The 20,019-nt window shown below is 42.6% G+C and overlaps 1 protein-coding gene across 1 annotated transcript in view; it reads left to right on the forward strand.

Annotated features, from left to right (window-relative positions):
* ANTXRL (ANTXR like) overlaps positions 1-20,019 on the forward strand; it is a 58,766-nt gene that overhangs the window by 22,736 nt on the left and 16,011 nt on the right. Inside the window, exons 10-17 of the mRNA XM_068166175.1 lie at positions 332-430; positions 2,646-2,715; positions 3,817-3,895; positions 7,505-7,600; positions 8,291-8,329; positions 10,767-10,865; positions 11,918-12,085; positions 13,240-13,320. Of these exons, the coding sequence (XP_068022276.1) occupies positions 332-430; positions 2,646-2,715; positions 3,817-3,895; positions 7,505-7,600; positions 8,291-8,329; positions 10,767-10,865; positions 11,918-12,085; positions 13,240-13,320 (731 nt within the window). The remainder of the gene's footprint in view (positions 1-331; positions 431-2,645; positions 2,716-3,816; positions 3,896-7,504; positions 7,601-8,290; positions 8,330-10,766; positions 10,866-11,917; positions 12,086-13,239; positions 13,321-20,019) is intronic.

Here is a 20,019-nt window from a genome sequence, read left to right on the forward strand (position 1 = left end):
TTATGATTAGTAAAGTTGTCTGACCCAAAAACCATGGAGGAACCATGAGATGACGTCAACCCTGTCAGGCATAGAGTATTACTGTGGCACCTTTAATTGAGGCATTGGGAGTCAAGAGGATGCCTATGCCTGCAACCTTGAGATGAGTGTTGCTCTGTGAAGCACCTGTGCCAGTATAGTGCTCTAGACTTGCTACTGAATACAGAGTGTCAGTGTGAATATTTTGTTTCAGGCAGAGGGCAGAGAACAGTTATTGTCATGTCAGATCACTCTGGAAGGAAATGCTGTGTTTGAGCTATTTTTCATTACTGTTCTGTATTTTCACTTACAGAATCCTTTCAAGTTGTGGTAAGAGGCAATGGCTTCTATCATGCAAGAAACATAGACCAGGTGCTCTGCAGCTTCAAGCTCAATGACAGTCTGACAATCAGTAAGTTTGCGGGCTGATGGATTCCAGTGTCCCCTGTGGCTGTGTCACCTCATGAGTGACAGGTGACATAGCCTATCTCTCGTCTAGGTTGGGGGAGTCCTTGTAGTGAATGTGGGGGGAGCTGAGTAGGGTTCTACACCTCACAGAAGCTTGAAATGCATCTTTAATCAATGCCGTGATCTGTGGGTGCCCTGTGATGAGGCTTTACCTGGGTTGTGCTGCCACATGATGAATTTCAGTAGTAAAAAGAAAAAATGCCATCTTGTTTCCCTGATGATGCCTTCAGACACATTAGTCACCAACGCAGGGGATACATACCGTAAAGCAGGGCCTTTCTGTGCCTGCTCTATCCCTCTCTGATGCCAGATGCTGGTCTCAGTGTAGCAAGCATTTAACAAGGAAACTCCCTGCTATCTCTGTGTTAAACGGGATCTTTTGTTTGCTGCCCCAGCAGCCGGGCAAAGGACTGAATGACCAAAAAAGACTGAGTGTCCAGTTTCTCAGCAGTCCTCTCTTATTCCCAGGCACATGTCTGGCAGGGTGAAACACTGCGTGGGGAGGGGAGCTTTGCCCCTTTTCTGTATATGCTACCCTTGTTGGCTGAGCACAGTAGAGGCTTTCATATCCTATCATGGTCAGACTGGTGCCTTCCCTAGCAGTGAATTCATTTAGAAGAGTGAGTGCATGAATTACTCCTTCATTTCCCATCCTGGTTGCCTACATGGAGGCTGCATTAAATAAATTCTGGTGGTCTTGCTTTCATTCCACTTACAGATGTCCTTTGCCAAGGTTTTATTTCCTGCAGTTTACCAGGTAGACAGATTTCTGTTTTGTTTTTCAATTCCTTGTCCCTAGTGCTCTGGCACTGACTGGATTTCACGCAGTTACTTCTGATTAGGACCTGCAAGTACACAGAACGAAAATTTGTCTGATTCCATGTATCCTTCATTCTGTGTTCTCTTTGGGTTAGGTCTGCAACATATGTTGTGATGAGACTTTGATTTCTGCTGGCTGGCTTTTTTAGCCTCAAGCTGGCCCTAAAATATATCACTATCATTTCCATGGGCTCAACTCTGCCAAAACATAGAAATAAGTTTCATCTTCAGGTGTGCTTGGGCTGGATAAAGCATAAAAGAGCAGCTCTCATATCTTGTTGCTTGAGGTTTTGCTTGTTGTTTTTTTTTCCCCTAAGTAGAAAGAGTAATTAAGTCTCTGAGGTTTAAATAAACTTGCAATTTTTACCACACCCTAATTCACTTGGGTTTGACTTTTGTAAACTACTCTTTCTCTGGACTAGCACCTTAGCCACTTTGGGCCATTTGGAGCTAAGGTGCAGTTGCAGCAGTGACTTGTCTGCTTTTGTGCTTCAGCTTATGTACTTTTATTGGTGTGTCATTGCAGGATTACTGCTGGGCCTTCTCTCTGTATTCTTGGGACTTGGTTTTCTGGATGTGGCTTTTGAAAGCAAAAAAATTAGCACTGGTGATTCTTGGAGCAGCAGAGTGCAAGGAGGCAGGAAAATACCCATGGCCTTGCTTTTGACTCTGCCAGCATCAGACTTCTATAAACATGGGCTGTTTCTATGCAGTGCTGCCATAGAGGGGAGGTTTGGGACAGGAAAGGTAGCAGTTAGTGCAGGACAGGTCCTCCCAGTAACATCAGGGAGGACCCTTCTCTCTCTGTCTCCTTATATGACCAGCCATGGTTTGCTGTGTTTCATTTTGTTCTTGTTTCATTTGGTATCTGTCCACTTCATCTGAACCCCATCTCTGTTAGTCCTTTTCTCTGGGCTCAAAAAGTGAATCTTTGACTTCTCTTCTGTGTGTATTGGGAAGTTAGGTAGGAGAAAATCAACCCCTGTACTTTTTACCCCTTGAGTGATTTGTGGGATGGGAATATTCAGTATGGGTAGAGTTTGCATGCATTTGTTATAAAGACAAGTATTGCACAAAGCTGGCTTCCAAATGGCTGGTCGCTGCTGTTAGGAGCAGAGATGTACTTTCAGTTCTTAGCTGTGGTATGTCTAGCCTGATAACATTATACTGAACAGTAACCCAAATACTTGGCTTTGTAATCAGTACCTTTGGGGAATACTGGTACTTGATACTCAATTTCTCTGTGGCTGTCACTGGTGTCAGCACTTCTCCAGGGGGTGGCCTGCTTGGGATAGTTTCTTTTTTTTTCAGCCCTAACAGTTGTATTCATTTCATTTCAGGTGAAAAGCCAACCTTTGTTCATGACACTTACTTACTTTGTCCTGCCCCAGTGATCGAAGACGCTGGAAAGTAAGTATTGCTTTCCAGCTCATGGCAAGAGAGAGGGGACTACTGGATGAGGATGTCATTACTGTGCTAAGGGCCTAAAGTGCCAAGTTAATACATTTGTGTGTGCATCTGGAGGGATTACTTCCATCTTCTTTTTGCCACATCCTCTCCTAGCATGAGCCAGTGTAGTTTTATTCAGTGTTGGATCTTTAGCAGAGCTTAACCAAAGGCATTCTTGGACCATGGTTCCATATCACAGAGTCATGGTGATTTCTCCTTTGTTCCTATATCCTGTTTTTTCCAGACAAAAAGTTAATTGAATTCCAGGCAAGCTTTTCATTTTGATTGAAAAGCATTACTTGATTTTAATTCTTTTGCTGCTGTTGTAGCTGTTGCTCTCCATGTTTTGCCCTGCTCAGGCTGGTGTCAGTATTTTTCAGCTGATTTTCATGCAGACTCCTGTGAGACGTGACACAAGGGTCCACCTTCCTCCTGGGTGATCTTGTGGGTGTATAAATACTGCACTGGGGCTGAGGGGGAATGCCTCCTTGCCTTTTCCTGTTTGTGAGTGAAGGAAAGCTGTTTGGTGGATTATTGTGGAGTGTTGGTTGGTTGGTTAAGTTGGTTTTGTTTGTTTGGCTTTTTTTCAAACTCTTTCTCTGATATTGGAGAATGTCTATGGATAGATTCTCCTTTAATTTCACTGTCATTTCAGTGTTTTTATTCTTTTACCTCAGCGCAGGTGTTCTGGATTTACTGGGTTATAAAAGAAAACACATTCTGACTCTTCAAGCTGCAGGTTTAGAGAGGGGGGAAAAATAATAAAGAAGTCCTTGAAATTTCTCATGCTATCTAGGGTAGTATTACAAATATACTCACTGTCCCAGTGCCCTTTGCCCCAGGTGGGATGGAGTTATTTAATAAAGAGCATATGCCCCAACTCAAGCCAAAAGAAACAGAGACAAATGCAGGTAAGCACCTGAAGCCATGAGAATGCCTTGACTCAGCAGGTCATTCTATCCATGCGTGCTCATGAGCCAATGGCTAAAATGCAGCCAGAATAGAAGGAATAATGGGTATAAAGATGACACTAAAAATAAGTGTATCTGTTTTGTGCTTTAGGGTGGTTTTTCTCCAAGTCAGCATGAACAACGGGCTAACATTCATCTCCAGCTCTGTCAGCATCACCAGCACACAATGTGTAAGTAATTGCAATGGGGCTTGACAGAGAAACCATGAGATCCTGGAGAGAAACAGCTCTCTCCAGGGCAAAGCCTTGAGTGATCATAAGCTCTCTACAGCTTCTGTATTAAGCTTATTGACTGGATCTCATCAGGTTTTTTTGAGAAATAACCAGATTTAGTTAAGATTAAATTGTTATTGATGATATCACATAGATAATTATGGATTTACTGAGTAAAATATTACCACAAAAGGCACCCTGCCCATTTTTATCCCAGGAAAGATAGATCCTCAAAGCTTGGATCTGTCTAGGAGGAAGAATCATCAGGAAGCAACACTCTGTTGAGCTTTGGAATTTCTAATAGGATGTGAGGTGAAGGTTGCAACTGCCAAGACTTGAATCTGGAAGGGCCACAGCACGGAAGGTCTTCTGAATTTGCGTGGTTGTTTTTTGGTTGGAGCTTGCAGCACTGGTTCCTTGTCCTCCACAAATAGCCTTTACTAGTTCAGGATTTGTCAGGATGTTTTTACAGTTTTAATGACAGGAGCTGGTTGCTTTTCTCTTGGCATCACAGGGGATGACCAGAAGGAGATAGCAGCCTTAGATCTTGGGATGAGCTTCTTGATGAAAGGCTGCTGCTTAGCCCAGCCAAGGGAAAATGTGCTGCTGTGAAACAGCGATAGCTGTGGTATGAGACCACCCATCTTCCAGCCTGGCTGATTCTGTGATCCTCAGGTGAAATGTCAGGGACCAACAGCTAGAAGTGATACTTTATCAAAATCTGATTTTAGAATCAAACAATTAAAATGAAGGAGGTGACAATTAGATAAGCAGTTTTCTTCTTTGCCTTGAAGTAAAAATAATCAATGTCAATAGCTGGTGCAATTAAGTACCGTAGCTAAGTTTAGCCTTATGCCTGTGGACTAAACAAACTTTGCTGAAGTATCTGATAGCAAACTCCTTGTATGAAAGTTGTGTTTTATTGATGCTGGTGTCAAAAGGACTTTTATAGCCCACACCAAATGCTGTCACGTTGGTTTGGAATCATTGTTAGCCTTTTTGACAGCTGCAGAATAGGACAGTAATGAAAAGAGAGGCAGTGGCTGGAACTTGCAAACCTGATTTTCTTATATTTTCAGCAATGAAGCTGAGAAGCTTCAGAACTCAGGATATACCAGACGTGTTTGCTGCTTCACATAATTATTTTTGTTTTTCCAAAACTTTCTTCCAAATTGTCTACAGTGAAGATTGACATTTTCACATGTTATTCTTCTTATACATCAGATACAATAGAACCTTTTGAATCTTCACTGAAACACAAGTGTTAACTGGTGCATTTAGTTACTCATATGTAGTTTATTTCTGATGAAGACTGAAATCTTAGCCCTAGCTGGGGCTTCCTGCAGGCAAGAACATGGATGGAGGAAGATTTCCTCTAAGTAGCCTTAGGATAAAGAAAGGAATCCAATCTCCAGTCCTGTCAATCTACCAATTTTTGACCAGACTCATGCAGATTGAATGTGAAGGAGGCAGGGAGCCTGTCTCTCAGCTGGTAAAAAAAAAAAAGTCTCTCTACAATTGTGTCTTGTAAGCAGGGAGGTTGTCAGTTCAGTTTCCAACTTTGGCTTAATTTCATGCATTTCACTCTTCTCATTTTAGAGACTCCTTCCATTTCCTTTCCTCTCCCGTTTCCTTTTTTGTGGGCGGCAGTCAGCTGGCCTGCTCAGCTCTCCTCCCCAGCTGGTCTTTCTGTCCTTTCTGTACAGTAAGTATGTTCTCTTCACTTTACTCCTAAAGCTTCTGTGTGATTCCTATGCTTATTTCTGTTCAGTTGCATTGTCTGATCTTTCCTTTTAGAAGTCCAGCTTCACTATGATGCTTTGTGTATTTAATCATTAAAAGAGAACTCTTTAGCTTCTTGTTGTCAGCAGCTCCTGAGCAGTTGCTGGCAAATGTCTTAGAAATTTGTATGAGTACTTAGCCTGGGAAAAGCAAGCCTAGGAACAAAGGCTACAAAACAAGGAGGTAATGTGTGTTTGGCGTAACAGTGGCAGTGGTGTGTGCATCTGTGGCTCATACGCTGCACTGGTGCTGTGCTTGGATTTGGTTTTCAGCAATACCTCTTACTTTTTGACTCTTGCTCATCCTGTTCTCAGCAAACCAGACTCACTGGGAATTCACACCTCTCAGGTGTTTGCTTTCCAGATGTATTAGTGCCACATATGGCCATAGGAGGGCTAGAGAGAAGGGCTGTAGCACTGAACTGCAGCTGGGTAGTGTGTCTTCTAACAGGATTCCTTTGAGCAGGGTATGTGGCACATGTCACAGTGCTCCACCTTGCCTTTCAGCTGCTCCCTGAACAAAAGTAGGAGATGAGCTAAATACTGCATCTCAAAACATGTCAGTTTGTTGCATCTATGATAAGTGGAGGAATGGTCATGTTATGACAGGCAGGTAGCTCAGTATCCCATATCTCTAAAAGCAAGAAGGAGGAACTGTGGTTGTGTTAGTCACATCTTGGACATGTTGGTCCTGACACCTCTAGGATTTGATATGAAAAAGAAATAGGTACCACTTAAGTCAGCCATTTGGGATCTCACTCAGGCTTTGCAAAACTCTTACCAGCTGGTACCTTTTTTCCTTAAAGATCATCTAATTCCAACCCTCCTGCCAATGGTAGGGACACATCTTACTAGACTAAGTTGCTCAAGATCCACCTGGCTTTGAACATACCCAGGGCTGGAGCCTCACAACTTCTCTGGGCAACCTGTTCCAGTGTCTCACCACCTTTGGGAGGAAGAATTTTTTCCTAATGTCTAATCTAGATGTAACTTCTTCCAGTTTGAAGCCGTTACCCCTCGTCCTGTCACTACACGCCTTTGTAAAAAGTCCCTCTCCAGCTGTTTGGTAGGCCCCCTTCAAATACTAGAAAGGTACTATAAGGTCTCCCCAGAGCCTTCTCTTCTCTAGGATGAACAACCCGAGCTCTCCCAGCCTGTCTTCACAGGAGAGTTGCTTCAGCATTCTGATCATCTTCATGGCCTTCCTCTGGGCCTGATCTAATAGTTACATGTCCTTCTTTTGTTGGGGGCTCCAGAGCTGAGCAGAGTACTCTGGGTGGAATTTCAGGAGAGCAGAGAAGAGCAGGAGAATCACCTCCCTTGACTTGCTGGCCATGCTTCTTTTGATGCAGCCCAAGATACAGTTGGCTTTCTGGGCTGCACGCACACATTGCTGGCTCACTCCTTTTAAGCTTCTCAACCACTATTCCCAAGTCCTCCTCATAAGTGTTCTCTATCCTTTCTCCACCCAGCCTATATTTGTGCTTGAGATTGCCCCAACCCAGGTGCACTTGTTTTGATTGAACTTCATGAGACTGGCATTTGCAAATATGCCATAAATTTGCACATAAATTATATACCATAAATACACATGTTTACATACCACAAACAGGAGCTGCTTCCCACAGTCATGACTTCAAACACAGATTTGTCACACCAAATACTGTTTTGACTCTAATGGTAATAGTGATTGGTTGGACATCCTTCTTGAGACCTCATAGTGAGGGGAAACCTACCTTGTTTGTGACACATGCAGATAACTCAGAAGTAATCATCTTGTTTGCAGCTGACTGGGACCATCCTTTTCATTGCTCTCCTGATTCTCTTTCTGCTGCTGGCTCTGGCTCTTCTGTGGTGGTTCTGGCCCCTTTGTTGCACAGTGGTAAGTACAGAATTTTATTCTTTTGACTTGGTTTCATCTCTTTTCTGCAAAAGCACAGAGTTAAGAGTGTTGGAGTGGGTGGTTAATTTGTTTAAGAGAAATAACATCCTGATTTGTAAAGCCCTGATTCAACAAATTGCTTAAAGGGCTTGTTAAATTTGCTCTGGTCTGGGTTTTTGAATGCTGCAAGATCTACCTGTTTTTCACACTGAATGAGAAGTTAGCTAGTGGACATGGCTTGTCCTTAGAACAAGATTTGAAACCTGCTGCAAAAAAGCATAATGGAACTGATTTACAAATATGTGCATAAACTGTTACAGTCCTTTTTAAAAGACAAAAGTTAGGCATTTTTATTCTGAGGAGCTGCAGGTTCTGAGTGAGTATTTTGCACTACTTTGTAATTGTATGACATTTTTAAGGTAGAGCTAGCATAATATGGAGCTGTATTCTAATTTACTTAACAGGGCACTTCTTGACTAATCAGGTAGTCCAATGTGATGGATTTAGCTTCTCATCTGCATTTATTTTATGCCCACTGAAAAACAATGGGGCTAATGAGAGGATTGAATGTGGGCGAATGAAGCAGGGCAACCCATCTGTGATATGAGCAAGAAAGCAGAGAGAATATAGCATTAAGGTGGAAAAGCCCTACCATTTTTTCTGATTTCTCCCATGGTTTTTACATTCTAGGTGATCAAGGAGCCGCCACCACCGCCACCTCCAGAGCCTGTAAGTATTTTTGGGATGTCTGCAGCTACTGTAGTGTATTGTGCTGCCCTGGAACCTTGGCCCTGTAGGTGTCTTAATGACACCTTGAAGGCTGAGGGAGGAAGTCTCTTGGATCAAGACAGTTATTTCTGTCTTCTGGCCTCTTTATATATATATTTCATTTCAATCAAGTTGCATAACTTTAAAGTCCACAGACCAACAGTTCCTATGGTATTTTGTTCCTTCTGCTGTGCCTCTAACAGGCTTGTAAGCAAATCTTTGCTTCTCAAGCTGTGCTGAAAGCTGTTTCTCCACCAGTAAAGCTGCCATTGCTCTCAGCAGGAGTTTAGCCCAGATTGACAGTAAGGAGCAAAGTCTGGCTACTGGAAGAAAGGACAGCAAAGGCCACATTTTTGTGGCTTTCCTACAGGAGATGGAGAGAAGAGCCTGCTCTCTCTGTGGCTCTGCTGCAGAATGACCTTTGGAAGATCTTTTGGCCTTCCTCCATTTAGTCTGTGACCTGTTTCAAGAAAGGTTGTATTTAACTCTTTTGGGGACAGTCACACACTGACCCTGACTCAGTGTAGAGTCACTGTACGAATTTTATGAAAATAATAATAATAAATTGAAGTACCTTCTGAGAAAGCTCATGCCTGCATTTATTTTTTTTCCTAAGCATAAGCAGTTAAATGATGGAACAAATATTTACTAACCCTCAAGACAAGCTTACAGTTTGCTGCTAACTTGCTGTAATTTGGAATGAATAACAGCAGGCAACCACAGCTGCTGTTCTGAAGTTGCTGGAGGCCACCATGGCTGTGTATTTGATCCTGTTGCTTGTCCCAGGCAGCAGCCCTGTGACAATTCAACTTTAGAATACACACCATCTGAAAACCAGCATGATTTTTGCTTAGGGTTGCTATGAAGCATGCAGTTGCAGCCATTCTGTGTTTAAAGAAGGTTACAGCAAGCATCACACTTGTGCAGCAGAGTTCCCAACTGCTCTGTGATTATGCTGATCAGCAGAGATTTTAACTGCAATCAGAGAGACTGTGAGCTCATGTAAGCCTCCTGGAATGATACAGGATACAGATGTTATCCATCCTTTTACCTGGCCTTGTCTTTATCCAGTAAGGACTGTTGTTTTGTTAGGCTTACCACTAGCCTCCCTAGGTATGGTGACCTGCCTTTTAGCTGATGTAGTCTGGTGTTGCTGCTCTTAAATTGAATATAGTTATCTAAAATTTGTTTTAAATTGCAAGCATTATATTGCCATTATTTTTTTAACTTTATGTGCTAGCCATGAATGTTTCTTTGCTCTGTGTTTAGTGTAGGGGATATAATTTTTTTTTTTGGTGTAAATACTTTATCAGCTGGAAAATTACCATCCATCACTATCACCTGTATCCTGCTACTGTCAGGCTTGCCAGCAATAAGGGTTGTTAGATATGAAGATATTTTTATTATTTGGGGGTTATAAGTGAAAAATTAGTCCAGGCAGTGTTTCTAGGAACATACTTTTACTGATGAAAATGAGCAGAGAGCACTTTGCGTGGCTAGTCCAAAAGCAATATGCACCTGTGTATCAGCATAAAGTGCAGTTGCTTATGTAAAACGGTATTGTAGGAGGCTTGTTGGGTCCTTTCCTCAGTTACATACTTGGAGACTGCTGTGTGATTTTCATTTGCCTCAGCTCAGCATAATGATAAGGAGTCTGGGAAATCCCAGTGACTTCTATCAGCTCAAGATGATAGAGCAGGGGAATTGTTCTCAGGGTTCTTGAACCAAAAACACTTGCCAGCTTTTAGTTAAGCAAGAACAGAACAGTGAACCTGGTGTAAACCCCTGATTTAGACTCTCCCACATTCCAGAAAAATAATCTGCAGTCTTTATAATTGTAGGTAAAAAACTCTGGATCTGAGTTTCCTGACAGCTTGGAGATGCTCCAGTTTCAGTCCTGGTTCCAAACTGTACAGCTTGAGCCAGACTCTACAAAGCAGCATAGAATAACTGATTAAAGCTGCCATGAGAGAAGGGTCTGATACATGTTAGAAAACTCACAGTGGTAGCTTTTTTCCATTAGGTGACACTAAGTTCTAAGAGCACAGTTACTAAATGATTTCTTTGGGCTGATTGCTGCATTTTCTGCATAAATAGTGGCAAGCCAGTATAATGTACGATTCATCTCCACTTCATTTTCCCTGACAAATCAGTTGTAATTTTGAAGCTCAATGCATATTTGACTAAATAAAAGCTGCCCAGAGAGAGGAATAGGCAACCCTCTTTGGCTTCACCAGTTAAAATTGCAGCTGCGGAGACAAGACTCTCTTGGTTTTTGTCAGCAAATAACACACAGTGACAGATATCCAGGGATTGGACCACAGGATGTTCAGTTGTTTTCCATGCTTTGTGCTGTTCATGTGAGAACAGCAGTAATATCTTCTTGTCTTTCCCATAGGAATCAGATGATGAAGATGGATTGCCAAAGAAAAAGTGGCCAACTGTGGATGCATCTTATTATGGAGGTCGAGGTGTGGGTGGGATTAAGAGAATGGAGGTATTTGGCTTGGTTTTTTATTGTTGTTATGGGATTTTTCAAAAGCTACCCTGATGGACTGGAGAATGGGATTTAATTAGGGCTTGTCCACCTGATTTCACCTCCTGTCCAAGAAACAGGCATCAAGCTGCCATCATTTATGTGAATAATTAAATGACTGTCGCATCACAACCCAGAGAAAATGTGAAGATTATGAAATGGGATAAGCACCAAAAGAACGTTGTAATTTACTGAATGAAGCCCTTTAGAGCAGTTGAGTCCAGTTACACTGGTGTCAAATATTTGAGGGTACCAGCTACCCTATGCCTGGCTGGCTGAAAGCAGTTGGTTTCAGGAATTTCAACCAGTGATGTTTCTGGTTGTTTTTTCTTTTTCTTGTTTTATCCTTCTGGGTTCACTGGGGGTTTGTGGGATTTTGGATTTAGTTTGGGGGAGGGCGGAGGTTGGTTTGGGGGTGGTTTTTTGGTTTGGTTGTTTTCCTTATTTGTTTCTAGTTAAGCATTAATTCCTAATACACAAAGCCACATCTGCGTTGACATTGGCCAATGAACTACAACCTGCCCTGGGATTCATGCACAAGATAGTCTGGGTGTCTAAAGTAAGGTGTGACTGTGAAAAATCTGATTTGGCATGTGCTTTCCTATGTATGTTTCAGAAAATAAGTGGCTATTGCTGTGATCAGCTACTAACTCCTGTAAATAACCATGTTAGTGAAATCAATTCAGTATTTCTAGTCATGGGTAATATAAGGCAGAGAATCCTCATTCTCCTGTACCAGCTGAGAGCCTAATGATGACTTCTAGGCATGTTACGCCAGGAATTTCCACTAGATTTCATTGGTAGCTGAGGAAGGTAGGCTAATGTAAGCCAGACAAGGATATGGGCCAAGCTAGGGCTAACAGTGAAAGCAATGGCTTCTCAGCAAGTCCTTGCAAGTCTGCACTGGAAGTATTGCATCTTAATATCCTTAACCATTTTCCTTGGGAAAAGGAAAGTGCTGGTGGGAACTGCTGAAGTGTTCTCTGCTTAACAGTGTACTCTCCTGACTTCAGGTGCGGTGGGGAGACAAGGGGTCAACAGAGGAAGGAGCAAAATTGGAGAAGCCCAAAAATGCTATTATTAAGTTGCCAGAACAGGAGTATGAGCCATGGGAACCCAAGCCAAAAAAGCCCCATGTGAGAAAACCTCCTTCCCAGCGGAAATGGTACACTCCCATCAAGGTAACACCTCTGCTGCTCAGTTTTACCGAGTCTGTGTCATACATGTTGCTGCATCCTGCTTCCTTAGCACACCATTTCCTACGGCAGAGGTGGAAGAGCCTGTCTCAACAAATGGCCAGCAAGCCTCAACTTTCCCTGTTTCTTGGAACATGCATTTCACCTGGCACTGTGGTGCCATCATTTTTTGAGGAAGTGTGGAGGATGTTGGGGGGTTATGAGCAAAGATCTTCCCTCCTTTAGCTCTCACCTTCTTTTCAGGTTCTTTTACATAGTCTGAATTGCAACAACAGATAACTGTTAGAAAGAGCAGATGCTGGTTTGTGCCAGCAGCATACAAAGAAGATCAGATACAGTGCACCATCCTTGCTTTGATTGCACTGTGGCTAGGGCCTTGGATTGGACTTCAGCTCTGTTTCTCTAGTTCAGCCACAAGAGGTAGCATCTGATTGTGGGCAAGTCACTCAGTCTCTCCACACTTTCATTCCCATTTCTCATGTGTCATTATAGTATCTGGTGTCTCCCTGTAATATATGTATCCTCACACAACCCTTGAGGCAGTGCAGAGCTGTTACCTTGCTGCTTATGGAGAAGGAAGCTAGAGGGCTAGTGCAGGCAGAGGAAACAGCATATCATGCTCATCCCAGAAACCTGTGGCCATGTCCCAGTCCAGTGCTTTGTGGGATCAGGTCCTCCATCCCTCATGCTCAGAGATCAGTTTAGCAGTGCTTGAATTTATTGCCTGGAAATTTTTGCTTGCAAATTTTAAAGCCTGTCTAGGCAGGTAGCCTTGTGGGCATTTATCTGTTCTCCAGCTTGTCTTCCATCAGTAGAGTACTTTTCTTCTTCTGCCTTTTGTTAATTTAACAACTGTTTAAATGTGCATCTAAGAGGAGTCATTCACATTAAACTATAGTCATCCTCAGTGAATTTCATGCAGGCTAAATTTGGCCCACTGCATATCAGGTAGATGTTATTCCACTGAGGTCTGTTTTCTGAATGTCTGCATAGGCAGTATAGGGAGGGCAAGGACACAGAAGCAATGTTTATGCAGATAGTTTCATACAGAAAGACTGGATCAATTCACCTGTAAGTCATCCCCAAGTTTCTTGGTCATGTCTTTTGTTTATTTGTTCATTTATTTATTTTTATTCCAGGGCAAACTTGATGCACTGTGGGCTTTGGTTCGACGAGGCTATGATCAAGTCTCTCTTATGAGACCACAGCCAGGGGATAAGGTAAGGTGTCACAAACACACTGTCACGTTACTTCTCCCTTAGAAGCATCAATGCTCTTTGCTCCAACTACCTCATCATTTTTATCTCATTTTTATCTTTTTTTTTTTTTTCCTCTTGTGAGCTTGGTTCTCTTCACACTACCCTGAGGCTAAAAATTTGTCACAAGCACTAGCGATTTCAAAATGAGCTAAAATGTTTGTGGTGGCATCTATTTAGAAGTATTGCCCCAAAAGGTCAACAGCAACGTCTCTGCTGCAATGATTTGAGTGGACTGAGGAGGAAACTGGCCAGACACAGTAGTGTATGACACCTTTTGCAGGCGTATATGGTCTTAGCCTTTTTTCCTCTCCTCTGTGTGTGTTGATGTCACTGGATCAGTTCTTTGTGGATTCTAGGGGACAGCTGGTTTTGAATTTCATATGCAGTAGTCATTCTACAACAGTAATTATCCTTCCTATCCTAATTAGTAAAAATGCTTCTCAGATTTAGTAATTGATTAGTAACAGAAGCTATGAACTGCACAGGTGATGAAGAAACCAAGTATAGCAAAGTTAATGGAGAGAAAGTTTTCTGTGGAATTCTGTGCTGAGACACATTTCTCAGTCATTTCCTGCATGTAGGCAGAGAGCATCACCTGCCTTGATAAAGTGTATTTGTCAAAGATAGATCAGGAGTAGATTCCTCCTGGGAGGAAGTAGGAAGTTCATGCCTTTCAGAGCCACAAGGTATTTGTGCGCTGCCCCTGGGTCACTTGTGATAGCTTAGTTCAGGTAGCTGGCTTTCTTACGGTTGTCTCTGTCTTGTTATTTGGTTGGGGACAACTCCACACAAAGTGAGAGCTGCTGCTTTAGATGGTTGCACCTTCAGGTCTGACTTTTTATGGTGTTGCTTTGAAACATGAGGACTGAACAAAGATGGCAGCATCTTTCTCCTCCTTCTGATGCTTTTCTGGCTAGAGTACATACATTTTATCCCCTTTGCTTTCAAGGAAAGGAATTACAGAGTTCCAGCAGTAAGGGCCATAAAGTTCTTTTGTGAGCTAGGAAAGGTGCAGAGCCTCTTGTACTGGACTCATTTGCCTGGGTGACCTTCATACCTAATAACAGACTTTAAAAGTAGCCGTAATTTGCATCATCTAGGACAAAGAAGTTGCATCCTTCTGGCTTCTGGCAAACCACTGTTCTGGCATTTTTTGGTTATTAACCAAATATGCACCTTCATTATTTGAAGTTTCATCTCTTCCATTTTTTCTTTTTGGTACATAAGGAAACTAAAGAGAACAACTCAGCTTCCTATGCTATTTTGCAAAATGGTCTTAACTGTTTAACTAAGCTGTGTTTTCAAGGCAGCTGTGTTTGAAACACCTTATTTACTTTTTAAGCATGATCTAGAGCTTCTGAATAGGCTCTTTAGACTCAGCTGTATTTTGATAGGACTAACACTGTATAACATGAATCTATCCTCTGCCTTTCACTCCCTTGGTTGGTACATTTCTATCAGTGCAGGGCACAACAGAGTCTCTGTTAGCCTGTGCAGTCAAGAAACATGCAGGAGGCTGGCTTCAAACAGGGATCCTCAGTTCCTTGCCTTCCAGCTCTGCTGTGGGGAGGACAAAAGGCTCAAAAGAGGCAATGTAAAACTGAGTGAGCTGAAGGATTATTGTATCAGGGAGAAATTAGAAAAATCAAATGAACATCTGGGAAATAGGGTGGAAAGAATCCTATTCAGCCAGATTCAGAGGAAGAATAGGATCATCTCTGTTCCCTGGCCTGTGAAATTAACTAAAGCTGAAGAATGTTGAAAGTGAAACAAGAAAATGACTAGACATCCTTCTGCTGTTAATAAATAAATAAAGATGTAAAAGACATCACAGACCTGTATTTCATGGAGAAAGCTAGCACAGAAAGGAGCAACATTATTTATTGTTTGGTTGACTTTTCTAGTAGCAATCCCTTAGTAGAGAATGAGCTCCTTGTGAGTTAGGCTTTTGTTGGGAGGAAGTGTTCTGAGGGATTTGGGAGGAAAAGAGGGAAGTATTCTTTGGGGGTTTTAGTTTGCCTCGTTTTGGTTGTTCAGGAAGGAAAAAGAAACAAGGTCTAACTCTGTTTTGGGAGTGTCTTTTGGATTCGTAAGTCCAAAAATTCCAGTCTCTAAATTTCCCAGAATCAGTCAAAATATAATTTTTACAGGTATGGCCAGGGACACATGTTTTTTGTTCTCCCCCCAGTGGAATAAGATAACTTATTAAAATTACATTCTCCAAATTTATGTTTACCTCTGTTGGGAGAAGGGGAGGGTGCGGGGGGGAAGTTTTCATTTTCCCTTGTTATTGCGTCTTTTGTTCACTTTTTGTCACTACTGGGAGACATTATAGCAAAACACCTTTTTTCCTGCATAATGAAATTATTAATTATAGAGAAGAGAACATCCACAGTACATGGGGCAAAACATTTTTCACAAGGTTTTTGGGACAGAGGGAAGATGACAAATGAGACTTTTTTGCATTAAAATTCTTGTAAAACTTTGGAAAAATGGAATTTCTTTCATCATTTGAAAATGAGTACTGTGGTTTGGGAGCTTTTATCAACAAAAGCTAAAAAATACTTGTAGAAAAACACTTTCTATGATAGTTTGGGCAGACAACAACATGTTTTGGATACATTGACCAATGTATCTGGTTTTGTCACAGAGGTGCAAACGTCTTAAGCTGTTCAGGATCTTTCCACACAACACAGTCTTCTTTTTGGTCTTGCAAACCATACAGTAAACAGTATTGCTACCCCAGGTTTTCAAACCATGACTTCTCCCCCACTGCCAGCATGAAACAAAGTTAATTGCACTGTTTGTATTTGGATTTTAGTCTTCATGTGTGTGAAGCCTATTCCAGAGTGTGTGAGCTCTGCAGTGGAAATTCAGGGTGAAGCATGTGTACACCATCCCTCAAGGTGGTCAAGAGGAGATTGGTTGTGGTACCTGGTGCCATGGTCTAGTCATGAGGTCTGTGGTTACAGGTTGGACTCGATGATCCTCAAGGTCTCTCCCAACCTTGATGATACTGTGATACAGGAACACAGAGCTCGTTGCTGCAAGGGACTTTCTGTTGTCCTTTGCTCCAGGCAGCCAGTGATGCTGTCCATCCATTCTCATTTTTTCCTTCATTGTCATCCTGTTGCCTTTCCCAAACCACCTGCTCTCTTCCTTGCCTGTGCCCCCTTTGGACTCCTGCTCTAGGCATTCCCTTTCAATTCCTTTTGTGGTCTCTTTCTCTCCTTGCTGTCGCTATCAGTTCTTGTTTCCTTGCACCTCTCCTTGATAAGACAGACTGGTGCCCTGTTGTCCTGCCCTCTGGGCTGGTGACCAATCTCTTTCCCTTGTTCTCTCACTACTGGAACTGAGCTGCTGGTAGCAGTATGCCCTGAATTTTGGCCCCACTGCAGATCTGGCTGAGGCCCCTGAGAACTCCCCTGCCCTGGTTTGTGTCTTCCACGTACTTATCAAGAGAAGGATCTCAGGATGGATAACCCATCAGTATTAGGCAGGATTTTATTAATAGGACTGGCTGTAAAAATCACAGGCACTTTGCAGAACTGCCTATTTAAAGAAGACTAGCCAAGCACAAGCTCTGATGCCCCTACTCCTGAGAGATGTGCCCACAGTGTTTGGCTTGGCTCTGCAGACAGCTTCTTCTCTTGTCTTCCATTCAAGATCGTGTCACATCACCACCACTGAAACTGATTATTAGTTTGCCAAGTACCTCAGTAAAGGGTCACAGAATACTGCTTATTGAAGTTCTCTAAGTCACCCCTAACAGAAGCTTCTATTGCACCAGGATGGAACCACAAGGGATAAATGCACTTAGCTCTACCCCATCATTAGCAGATAGGCTGCTATTTGCGGGATGGCTTTTTGCTGAGCTCTCAGACAGCATCAGCAGAGGAGCAAAGAGATTAAAGAGGGCTAAAAGCTCTTTGCTGCAATTTTCTGGGCTTTCTTCCTTACAGTAATGTACAAAGATGAGGACTGTATAGGCTTTTGTGATACTTTAGTAATACTTCCCTTCCTCTCCCAGCAAGCTGGGGTTAGAGGTTTGAGGACCAGCAGTCCCTCTTTTGACCAGAGATAGGAATTGACAGCCCTGAGATAGGGACAATGTTCATCAGGCAACAGGGAGCATGACAGTGTGGCCACATGGCCTGGTGATCTATGTGTTGCTCAAGATACTCAGGCTGCCTTGAGGGCTTACCCATCTCTGTGGGGGTGGTGTTCTGAGCTTGCAGGGGACTGCTGTGATGATTGGTGTTTCAGAAATACCAATATCTGACTGGCTTGAAGTATCTCTTAGTAACCACATTAGCTGATAGGGCAGGTTGTCAGTAGTCTCTGCAAAAGGCAACTTTCAAGCTTTTCCTCTTGGCTTTATGGATCAACAGTGAGGCTGTTGCCAGTGCCAGCAAGTAAACATTAAAATCCCAAATATGTACAAGGAGGAAGGAGGAATACTTCTTTCAAATGGCCTGCTTAGTTGCTGCTTTCAGCAAATCTACTCCATTTTGCCTTTCAGCACATACTGTTACAGGAAATTCTCAGAGGCTTGGTTTACCAAAAACCTCAACTGGAAAAAAAAGGCATTTTTCCCCCAGGCAGAATTGCTCTTGTTCGCTTTAATGCCTTAGAAAGTGATTTCATTTTTGTCACTGAAAATTACCTGCAACAGAGAATGAGAGCGTAGACTGGATTTTGCTGTCACCATATGCTCATGGGACTTTACTTAGGAAAAAAAGCAGTGCTTCAGCAGTACTACCCAGTGTTTTGCATGTGCAAAACCCTTTACTGAGGAAGAGGACTAGCAGCTGTGATACGAAAATATGAAAGCCTTTTTTTCATCTATGTTTCTTTAAACTGAAGGTGAAAAGGCCACAGCTTCTACAGTGTATGAGCTGATGGTTATTTTGGAAGCCATGACTTCTGGGTCCTTCAAGCTCTCACTGTTGAGTTGAGTTTGAATAAGACACAGCAATTAGAATTTTAAACGCCAGCCTCTGAAATTAGGAGTATTTTGTTTCCTTCTTCTCTGTGTCCCTTTCAAAATAATCACTCTTAAGCTGAGAAGAGGGGGCTCGGGGAGACATTACTGCTGTCTACAACTACCTGAAGGGAGGTTGCAGCCAGGTGGGGGTTGGTCTCTTCACCCAGGCAACCAGCAACAGAACAAAAGGACACAGTCTCAAGCTGCACCAGGGGAGGTTTAGGCTGGATGTTAGGAAGAAGTTTCTCACAGAAAGAGTGATTGCCCATTGGAATGAGCTGCCCAGTGATGGGGTCAACATCCCTAGAGGTTGTGGGGTCAACATCCCTAGAGGTGTTTAAGAAAAGACTGGATGAGGCACTTAGTGCCGTGGTCTAGTTGATTAGATAAGGTTGGGTTATCAGTTGGACTTGATAATCTTGGAGGTATCTTCCAACCTAGTTGATTCTGTGATTCTATGAAAGGTTTTATCAGAAGATATGTTTACCCTCAAATTTTGAGTGATTCCTTGTAATGCTTACCATAACATCTATGTTCCTTAGTTTCCCAACTGTAAAATAATCATAAGAACTCAGTGTTTGCCTTCATTACAGCTGTGAAATTATAGCTAAGTCCTGACAGGCGCCACTCCTCAGAAGAGTGGTGGGACACCAAGCCTATGGATTATTAATGACTTGTAATTAGTTTCTGGTTGCTACCTACAGGTGGTCAGCAGTTTGAATGCAGGCCATGGAGATGGCAGCACCCACCTGTCACTCCACCCTAGCTGTCCGCCTACCAATGCTATTTAAAGCTCATTCTAATTACTTCTTTTCAAGACTGAGTAATGGCCTTTAATAGGCTTCCCTGCCTCATCCTTAGAGATGTGTTGTAATCCCCCACTTAGTAATTGTCACAACTATAGGGGGTGCTGGAAAAGTAGCACTGAGCTCCTTCAGACTGTATTAATCAGTGATGACTGCCTTGTTCTAAGGCTTTTCTCCTGCTTAACCTTTCTGAAGCCGGCTACCTTCATAAGCTACTAAGAAAAGTTGAAGAGGTGAGAACATTGTGTGCCACAGTAGATGACCTCACTTTATCAATTTCAAAGGAAATATGAAAATGTGACACATGTAGCTCCCCTTCTTACATTTGGGGAAAAAGGCTCCCTGGTCTGGTACCAGTGACCTAAAGCACAGTTCTGAGGCTGTGCTGAGCGCCATGATTGGAAACGTGTTGTCACTGAGGAGTGAATTTCCTGTCTTGTAAGGAGCCCACATACTGGCATACCTCTCACTTGTGCCAGGTTCATGTTATTTCTGATGTGGAAAAAGAATTCACAGATATGCTTTGGGGATAGGTGCTGTCTGCTCACCCTAGCAGAGAAGAATCCCAGGGCTGGTGCCACTGAGCACACAACAGAGTGAAAAAGGATTGGCCTTGTGATTGAAACACCGAGGTGTGATTTTTGAGGCTCTGTCTGTAGCTGATGTAAGTTATTTCGCTTCTGTTGTGTTGTAGTTCCACAGTGATAAAAGAGCTGAACAGTAAATCTTAGGAGATTGAGACCATGTTCCTAAGAGCACTTTGAGCACTTCATAGATGAGCTCTGTTAAGCAGACAGGGACTTTACTTCTGCTCTTAAAGCATGTGTACTACTTTGATATTTATTTGGTATTTATGGTAAAAGAACA

The sequence above is a fragment of the Melanerpes formicivorus genome, unplaced genomic scaffold (genome assembly GCF_026170545.1).
Source record: "Melanerpes formicivorus ecotype bairdi unplaced genomic scaffold, bMelFor1.0.p_v2 SCAF_98, whole genome shotgun sequence".
NCBI classification, from domain to species: Eukaryota; Metazoa; Chordata; class Aves; order Piciformes; family Picidae; genus Melanerpes; species Melanerpes formicivorus.